This window comes from Formica exsecta, unplaced genomic scaffold (assembly GCF_003651465.1).
Source record: "Formica exsecta isolate Colony F162 unplaced genomic scaffold, ASM365146v1 scaffold13, whole genome shotgun sequence".
Lineage (NCBI taxonomy): Eukaryota > Metazoa > Arthropoda > Insecta > Hymenoptera > Formicidae > Formica > Formica exsecta.
The window spans coordinates 82,816-93,384 of NW_021848632.1; the positions used below are offsets into that span (position 1 = coordinate 82,816).

At 39.3% G+C, this 10,569-nt stretch overlaps 1 protein-coding gene across 1 annotated transcript in view; it reads right to left on the minus strand.

The window, feature by feature from the left end:
- Positions 1–10,569, minus strand: part of LOC115245752 — a gene marked incomplete at its 3' end in the record, with an annotated part of 263,500 nt that overhangs the window by 81,965 nt on the left and 170,966 nt on the right. The window contains exon 4 of the mRNA XM_029824215.1: positions 8,801–8,863. Coding sequence (XP_029680075.1) covers positions 8,801–8,863 — 63 coding nt within the window. The remainder of the gene's footprint in view (positions 1–8,800; positions 8,864–10,569) is intronic.

Genomic DNA, 10,569 nt, shown 5'->3' on the forward strand with positions numbered 1-10,569 from the left:
CCCCCCGCCCAGAGGAGAAAAAGGATGATCGCTGACCAGACGGATTGAAGTCAAGGGAATGACATCGTGGAACCCGGCAGGCACGACCGAGAAACACGTTACGCGTCAAAATGGACAGGACTTGGAGGAGCACGACGGTTGTTTTGACGGAGGTTATTTTCCGGACGGGCGATCTCGCCGACTCAGTGTACTTCGGGGAGATACTACCCTCTCGTTTAAGAAGACGTTACGCCGGCCCTTACGTAGGGCGCGCGGATCATACGGTGGAACATCGCACGTTTATTAGACAAATATGTCCGGTCTTATCCCTCTATTACCGTTTTGGATAAAATACTCGGCGTCGCCATTTGTGCTTGCCATATGTTACAGTGGCCCGCAGCAAAGTTTAAGATAAGTAATAGCCAAACTATATTTTATCGCAGAATATATAACAGAAGATATATCTCGTGTCCAACTATAATCCCTTATTTCAACATGTTAAATGGATTTAATAAAATGCCATCACATTTACATTTAAAAATGAGAAATATGAACCAATGACGTTATTAAATATTACACTGATTTGTTTAATTTTAAATCGAAAATTTCGCTCTGACAACGAAAATACTTACATCGCGCGTGTTCCAATTCCTTGAATCCAGAACTCTCCCACAGACACCGCAATATAGGTTATAACTCGAAATAAGAATCGGGTGGGTGGACTAGCGCTTGACTGATCGTGAAAATGACGAAAGAGAAAATAGCACGTGTTCTCCTCGAGTGCGATGATGTAATGACAGGTCGCGATATAAGTGGAAGAGAGCGGAATACGCGGGCGCGCGCGCGCGCGCGCTCGAGGAACGATATAAACAAACCTACGCACTCGTTCCCGTTAAGAAAGTTGTCTCATCGATGAACCTCACGTCATGAGATCACTTCATCAGTGTTTCGCGAGTACAAGTTTTATGTTTTTTTTCCCGTTGATATTCATTCCTCGCGACGACACGCGATATTCCAATTCAACGCGCACGGTGATATCATAAGATATATTAAGACGTTATTAACGCGCCATTGTTTTCCTGCGAGTGCATGGTCGCGAATCAGCTGTTGCGTGCAATTCTGTTTGCTTTTGGGTTACGCAACACGGTCGTAATGTCAACGGCACACATATATTCCACTCAACTCTGTATGTTCATAAAAGATACTCGAACTTCAAAGTAGAAGCACTTATCTCTCTTGAAAATAAAGCAAAAATATTCGAACAGAGATGTATATTATATTCTTTCAAGTTTATTAGCATTTTTTTTTGTGGTTCGTCTCTTAGTAAAAATCTTGAACTTAGCAATATGTAATTCACATAGGCGATGTATAAAGGAGTTTATATATGTATATTTTATGAAAACATTTCTCTCGATGCAAAGAGATTTCGTATATTGCCGATGACGTCAACAAAATGAATTATTAATAGATTAACAAATTGAAATATTACCTATTTATGATATCTTTGATATTCTAACAAATTATTAGTTACATTGACGTAACGAAATTATTATGAAATACGTTCAGTTTTTTTCATTCCTTGCAACTAAATAAAACGGGATACGTGGTTATGATTTATTATAAAAGCACAAGAGAGTCGGCAACTGCATAAATAATTAAAGGTGAAATTGTTGATAAGAGTCGCGAAAATACGAAAACTTTCAAAGATAGTGTAATGATAAAAGTAAATTTTTACGTACGTGCCACATCAACTTATTTGTAATCTCGCGCATGTGTACATGTGTTTTCTTAAATCTGTTCTTCGTCTCTCTTTATCTCTATCTTTCTGCAGTTAACGACGCGCAGCAGCTGTCGACAATCGCTGGAACGACCGACCTTGTGATGTCCGCGTGAATATACGGACAGTTAAAATCGCGCCGGCAAGTTAGATGAGCGAGCGGCTGCGGACGTCGCTTTTAACCCGCGTGACGACGACGTTGCTCGCAGCAACTCGAGGATATTACCTGCGTTTCATGCTATTCCGTAAAAGCCCGCGGAATAATTCGCTAAATACGCGAGGAATAAAGTCGACAGACGGAAAATGCAGCATTTAATTCAACGGATAATCTTGCGAATAAAATATCTTAAAATACAGAGTTACATTTCCTTCTCGTTAATTCTGAAATAACCTGTGCTGTCTACAGTAACGCAACAACTTGCAATATTTCAAAGTAATAGCAAAATATTTGAAATACATTTTACGCAAGCCTGAACCTACGTGTTCTGTATTTTCCATCGAAAAGAGGGCGCAACTCGTCGTTCACTCGCATCTCTTCGAGAAGCTCCGCGCGCGTTTCGCTTCACCGATGTTCGCGTCCGTATTACATTCACCGTTCTTCTCCGACGAGCGACGTCGGGCAACAAAGTCGACGGCATTAGCCAGGTGCGTCCGTTCCGGCCGAGAGATAAATCCCGTCGTTCCGGATCCGCGACGTCGAGAAATAGTCCGCGTGCACTCTCTCTATTCTTTCTCGTTCTCTCTAGGAAAACGACATCGGTTGCGTCGGCTGCGCAGTTCATTTCACGGACCTCCTGGCTCCTCCCGCGGAGTTCGACGTACGGGAATAATATAGAGGTGGCTAGGGAGACTCGCCCTCTCCCGAATGAATCTTTTGCACCTGGGTCTGTCCCCGGGGCCCCCGGCGGTCGATTGCACGGAATGGAGGGAGTCAACGGCAATCTATCCGACTACCTTGTTGTCCCGCGCGTTCCGAATAATTTACAAGTCCATTATATATATATATATATATATCGGATTTTTTTCTCCGTTTTCAAACAGTCGTTTTGCAATTTTGAAATGCCGTGGATTATCTTTTTCTAAGCCATAGTTGCCGTTTCGTACCGCGAAATCTAGATATTTCATTTCCGCGCGCGTGTCTTTATAAAATATAAATTTTTATAATTTTCGAAAAAAATATGGGAATTATTTATGCTATTTAATGCGACATTTAAGAATACTTTGGTATGCCATATAGAACATTCTTTATAAAAATTTCCATTTAAAAATCATATTTAAAAGATTGATCGCGAATATTTTTTTTTTTTTTAATTCCTCGAAGATATAACGTCAGCGCGTAGTCAGTTCGTGAAACTCGATCGGCGTCGAAAAAAGGAGGTCGAGAAGAGCGACGTGGCACGTCAGGCAGTGTCGCGTCATGTCACTTCATGTTACGCTTCGTCACGTCACTTCAGAAAATATAACGCGGCAATTCTCTCGTTCGGAGTGGGATATTTAGCGGAACGAAACAACGCATACCATCTGACCGATTTCTCTCGTAGCGTCAGTCCGGACACATACACGCCCACTTGGTTCATACGTGTTTTCACACCCGCGCGATATCGCTATAATATATTCTACCCGACGAAAGAGGCAAAATACGCGATCGCTCATCCCATCCGATCCACCTGCTGCGAGTATTACAGGGAATGCTGCGATCGTCAAAATGCTTGCATCGAAAACTAAGAAAAAAAAATTGTCTTTACTTTTCGAAAAATTCTCGACGTCAACTTTTCTTTAATAATCGAGCACGCTTATAAAACGCAATTTTCGACAAGCTGAGTATTTGTCGTTCTTACGTTTGGATGTACTTTGTACTTCAGTATCGATCGAAGCTCGCGATATACGCTCCTCCCTCTCTTTCCTCTCTGTGCGACTTTCCCAACGCAAATTCGGAATAACCTCGGAAAATGCAAGCGTCTCCGGAAGTGCACACTCTGAATATAATATAACTCCCGCGGCACGGGGGAAGCTTTTCTCCTACTCCGACGAACCGACATCTGACTTCTCGTGTATCACAAAAGAGAGAGCTGCGCCGGAAACCGTGTGTGCTCGTGAGACTCGCGGGCAGATTTCCGTGTGGCGTTCGTTCGTTTGAAGTGGTCCCAGGTCCCATTCCAACAGTCAGTTTCGGTCTAGCCCCAGCGTAAAGTTCAGCTCCGATGTATGTAAATGCGCGTCGGATCTATAAACGGCCCTATACACGGCTACTTACGAATACATCGAGTTTTCAAGCTTAGCCCGCATTCGTCTACCTAAAGCTAACTAATCCTAAAATGCACTATCTGCGGTCTTTATCTAATGTAGAAGCCATACAGAGTATTCATCAAAATATTGTATAATTTTCTTGTAAAATGACAAAATTACAATATTTCTAAAATTATATATAAGAAATAAGAAAAATAATAATAAAAAAGGAATAAACTAGCTAGAATTATTTCTCGATCATTGCTCGAAGCTACCGTGATATTTATAATTTTTTTTATTCTTTTATCATAATTCCTCTATATTTTTCTATCACAACTTATGAAGTCTATTTTCTTACTTTTGTCAAGATTAAAATTAAGTAGAGAATATCACACATAATGTTAGACCAGAAGAGATAAATGTACTACAAGGAAAATAGATAAACGGATAGAGATACATCAGCTGCGAAAAGTATTCTCGTACATATACATCTTCTCAATCGTAAGACAATTTCCCGTAATTCCGTAATTAGCTTTTCTTGCTACTCCGCTCGTGTGTATCAAACCGGTCAAAGGAAAGCCTGTTACAAGTTGACATAGATATACCTTTATTCTACAACGACGTACGCTCGAATGCTTTTTGGGGGTAGTGTACCGATTCAGCTGATGCACATTATGCACACAGCGCGCGTCTCCTGCACGGGCTAGCAAAGCCCAACCAACGACACGACGTCGCTGATGCGCGACACGGCTTGCGTAACGCACACGCACGGCCACAACGCCACGCCGGCTGACCCATATGCGCGATCTTTATTTAAACTGGTTTCCTCTTCGGTGTCCTTTAGACCCGACTTTCGTCTGTGCTCCGGTCGCCGGGTCACCGGATTCGAGCGCGTCACTTTCCGCGAGAACTTTGCAGCTCGGAAAAGATCGATCCGTACATACAAGGTGTCTCGCGAAAAGTAAACCGATTAGTCTTGGACTCAGAAAAACAAAATATTGTATAAATAAAATAAGCGTTTTATTCGCACTATATAAATATCCTCTTCTTCACGTAACACATTGTTACTATCTCTCTAATAATTTTTATTTTTTTGTTTTTTCTAGGAAAATTTAATAAGAATAATCCATGATTTGTTTTTCCCATGCAACATATATATATATATATAAACTCTTTTATCCTTATCAAAAATAGAGAACAGATATTATTTTTTACAATGACATAAAATAATGTTTATAAAAAAAATAACGAAAGTAATTGCGAAATGACTCAACTCTTTGCATCGACTACGGTAAAGTTCGAATTTGTCTGAGGTCGACTTATGGAGCCGCAAGAATTTCAATTGCAAATACCCGACTTTGATACCGAAGGGAATGACGAGCCGCCGAGACGAGCGCTTTTTAAGCATCGACGCGAACCCGCCTCGTCGAATATTCTTGTTTCTCAAACGTGCGCAAAGTTTGAATAATACAGCACAGAGAGATAGAGAGAAACAAAGAAAGATAGCGCACAAAAAGAGCAATGCGGAATAAAAATGCATCATTGCGTTTCCATCGATCTCGCCATTTTATGTGTCGACCGTATGGACTTTGAAATCTCTTTAGAATTAAAAAATAACAATTAAAAAATGTGAATTAATCATAATTTATAATTATAAATGTTCCTGCCTAATTCTACGCATTTTATATAAATCCATTCAAATGTCACGATGCGATGAACGTATTTCATTTTACAGGTTGTGAAAATATCAAAGTTATAATTACATTTCATCATTTCTGTAAACTAGATTCTTCTTATATATTATTTTGTTACTTGTATAATAAACTGTTATTTTTATATAATCATTAAATTCTTTTTATTTTATATTTCATCAAAATGCTTATTTGTTTATTTTATTACATATTATTTGTTATGCTACAAATAATCGAGAATACTAAAAAATTCTAATAACATTAGCACACTTGTCTTATCTTGACTGATTAGCTACTTGCTAGTAAGCATGTAACTTATAATCAAACATATAGTCAAACAAATATATAGTCAAACGCAGGCCTGATACTCGTCTCTCAATTACGTTCGCATAATATTCCGGATATACTCAAGCAACGTAATACGAGATCACTCGTATCAGATTTCGCAGCTTCTAATCGAACAAGCGTTACAAGTATAGCTTTATATCTAGTTGTTTGCATGCTGTCATAAGACAATTTAGCTTTTGTATCATGGGACGAATTGTAATATGATTCGGAAAAACAAGATTCTATCCTTCCATCCAGCCACTCACATGTCTAGAATTTTTTACTTCTTTTATATTCTGTATACCACAATAAAAGTGATATTATAAAAGTCCCATATTTTTTTTTGAAATTCTGCATTTGTTTCTTCATTTTTCCTTTTATAATAGAATATCAACTTTAGAGAGCATTTTACTCACATTTCTCGTCTATTGTTCAATCGGATTATGTGAAATACAATCTTTGACGGTCCGTACAACGTGAAACGCAAATTCGCAGGGTGGTCTTCGCGCTTATAGTCTTCGTAATCAACGCGCGTATTCCCGCAGGACCCTCGGAGCTGTTACAACCGATATACCGTTATTGCGACAGCGCAGCAGATCGGAGAGACAACTTCGTAACCAGCCGGATTGTTCTCTCTCGAGAAGACGCGGCGTGAATTCTCGAGGTTCTGCAACGATGCAAATGCGCGTGGTCGTATTTGCAAATCGATCGCGACAAAGGCAACGAGAACGAGCGAAAGGGAAGCGGAAGAAGCATCCCGTTGAATTTCGCCGAATCGGTTCACGCCATCCCGAATAAGTACGTGAATTCTGGAGACGGTCGCGAAAACTATGAATTGTGTCGTGCACGTTTTAGTCTCGCGTATAATTCCCGAGAGAAGGTACCGGTTCCTAGGAAAGTACCGTCGTTTCGCGTATCTCACGGTTCGAGCAGTCGCATCATCGTTATGCAAACATCAAATTTCCACGGATCACGCATCCGAACGTCAGGTTTCGCGACATTCATGATTCCGAAGAGGAAGAAGGAGAGAGCGAGAAAAAGAGGGGAAGGGATTATTAGATGGCATTCTATTAAAAAAAAAAAGAGGTTTGATTTATGGTGCTCGTGTTGTGATACGAATTATATCCTTTGTTGTAAGAAAAAAACTGAACGAAATATTGTTCTTTGTCGAAAAAGATCACGCGATTAATGAAAATACATGGAGATTCAATTAAAGAAAAATAATACTCTACTAAATCAAACAGAAAATAAATTTCCATTTTGATATTTGTTTGATTTTTTCATCGTATACATATATCAAATTCTTCTGAAATTTAGTTTAACGGAATATTTTTGCAAAGAACATTAGAATATCATATTATATTATCGGCTTCACAGAGAGTTAAAATTTGAATTTAAATTTAATATCCATATTCATATAAGCGTGCCATCAACTTATGTATAAAAAGTTCCTTTATAGTAAAAGTTACACCACGAATATACACTAATTTGTTAAATCTAATGCGCATACGCGTATATTTATAATAAAACCGTGACCATATAAACCCATGCGCTTCCGAGTTCTGTCCGACAAACTCAGGGGCCTGTTAATACAGCGGGATTAACAAGCGCCGCCTGGTCGAAGGGTGAGCGACTCTCGTCCCTTAATCACAACACTACCAAATGTTACTCGACGATAACTGTATTAGGCTCGATAAAATACCAGACTCGCACCCTCTGGCTTCCCGTTTGTTTGCCAAGCCGAAATGTCCCGCATCGGCTTCACAGAGAGTTAAAATTTGAATTTAAATTTAATATCCATATTCATATAAGCGTGCCAGCTTATATGTATAAAAAGTTCCTTTATAGTAATAGTTACACCACGAATATACACTAATTTGTTAAATCTAATGCGCATACGCGTATATTTATAATAAAACCGTGACCATATAAACCCATGCGCTTCCGAGTTCTGTCCGACAAACTCAGGGGCCTGTTAATACAGCGGGATTAACAAGCGCCGCCTGGTCGAAGGGTGAGCGACTCTCGTCCCTTAATCACAACACTACCAAATGTTACTCGACGATAACTGTATTAGGCTCGATAAAATACCAGACTCGCACCCTCTGGCTTCCCGTTTGTTTGCCAAGCCGAAATGTCCCGCCGCGCAAACATTCGCGCAGATCGTACAAGCCTCTACCTTCTTTCCCTCCCTCGAGAAACTCTCACGGTCGCGCGAGTGGCATTACGGGATTATTAGCGGACGGAAGCTCCGCAGGCGTCTCCTATATCGGAAGCAATTGCCTACATATTTGATGAACGATGGCTGTAGAACGGCGCGCACGGCATTACCGTCACCTTTTTCAGCATCGTTCCCCTGTGATCTCGGCACATGAGCGTGCGTGAAACTCTATATGTTGGAATCAATACTTTCGACGTGAGTATCAAGATTCCTTTACCCAAACAACTGTTCGGGCGTGGATATACATATACACTACGATGTATTTCTTGTACAATTCATTCAAATTTATTACGACGAGAAAATCAAATACACACAGCGACGCAACGTAATAATATAAAGACAAAGCTTGAATTATTAATAAATTATTAGATTTCTTTATGCGAGATTTCTCGCTTCTTTAATCATCATTTGGCCAAATATGCAAGTCGCAGCCATTAACAGAAATTATCGACCAATTATATTCAGTTTGCATAATTTAAAATGGACGCAATCATTCGAGGTAATATTCAGTTATTAAACGAAGCGATACTGTGCGCATTGCTTTTATCGCCGCATATTAATTTAACGTTGCCTACTCACCGAGTTAATGGCTGTCATGCTGCTAACTCGACCTGGATCTGTGTCCACTAGCCCGCTGTCACTCTGTAACAGATATAGGAAAATAGCAAATTAGAGCGTAAAGATCGATAATTTCTATTTCATTACTATTTACGTCGCACTGAATGTCGAGTAAATTGCTATCGCGCATTAAAGCGCATTGGTATTCAAAGGAAAGGAAAGGAGACATTTAAGAGAAAATCCTTTCATGTCGTGTTTTCGAAGTGTAGAGGCGAATAATTTTCGAATGCAAAATTACAAGCGACGCGAATTGTTAACAATTTCGGAAATGCAATATTGTGGAAAATGTACAGCATTCATATGAAAATTATTCGCGCTGTATCCCGGCGTATTCAAAAGCTGAGTGCACTACACTATCCGTTATGAAATTTTCTGTAATCACTCGCTAGAACTGAGTTTCATCGAATACGTGCTGTTTTCCGTGTTAGTTATTGCTTCATGATGAATTAATCGAGATCAAACTTCAAATTTAAACAGAAAGTCTATCCGAAAATTAAAATAAAATATTAACGTTATATAAATTAATTTCCTTCTTTTTCAAATATTTCAACGCGTTGCAAATATAAATAATTTCTTATACGTATTTAAAAAAAAATATTCCAAATTGTATTCGATAATATAGTTCGGATTGCGTAAAGTACACGGAAAATATGATATCGAAAAGATACGAAATACCTCAAACAGATGCATCGAACATTCTGTGGTATTTTTCCTCGTCATTCAACGCATTAGATATTCTTTATATTCTGTGTATCGCGTTCGTATATTTCACGAAGGTGGACTGTTTCTTCCGCTCGCTAACATCCGGCGCGTTTCAATTTCGCGATTAGCAAAACGTGCTCTCGCCGAATTCATTCGCCTCGAAAATCTTTCAACCGTCTGATATGCCATTCTCGAAAATATTCGAGCTCGCTATCGGTCACTGGCAACGGATCTCTTCTAGCGGGCACCGGGATTACCGAGACGGAAATTCTACGGTAAGGAAACGACTGCGAGCCACTCCGTCAAAGGAGAGAAGAGACGAAATGACAAGAAACCGAGAAACTAACTGGCCTTCGAAAGAGTGCAGCAAAGAAATAGTACAAAGGGCGATGACGACGGCGGCGGCTACGAAACCAAAACGAAAGAGCCGACGTGTAAATGTCGTTCTGAACTTTGATCGTAAAACAGCGGCAGACTTCTCGGGTGGGTGGAGCATCCGTCTTGAACCGCTGCCAAATCGGTTAAGCGCGAATAAATTTCCGTGTCAAACTTCGTACGAAGGAACGAACGTACGAAAGAGCCGACGCGACGGTTCCGCGTGTCGGGCAAGGTTGGACCTGCACTACGGAAATGGGACGGTGGCTTTAATATTTGTTTGGACAAAAGAGACCGTGAAGTTATAATGAAATAAAAAAAAAAAAGAAAGAAAGAAAAAGATAGGAAGAAGGCATAAATCAATGTTCTCTAATAATATCAATTATATTATATTATATTAATATGCAATTTATGACGGAGACAGTCTCGGCAAAATTTTACTATATGTTTTAAAAAGATAATCTTATGACTGAGCAAAAATTATTAAAAACAGTCAATCAAAATTGTAAATAAATTGCAAAATCTCAATAACTTTATACTATTAAAGTTCTCTATATAAAACATTATTATTTTTAAAGCAAGCCTATTTCATAATCGAAGAAAAAATTTTAGACGAAAGAAATATATCGTTATTTTATAAAAATTTATTATTT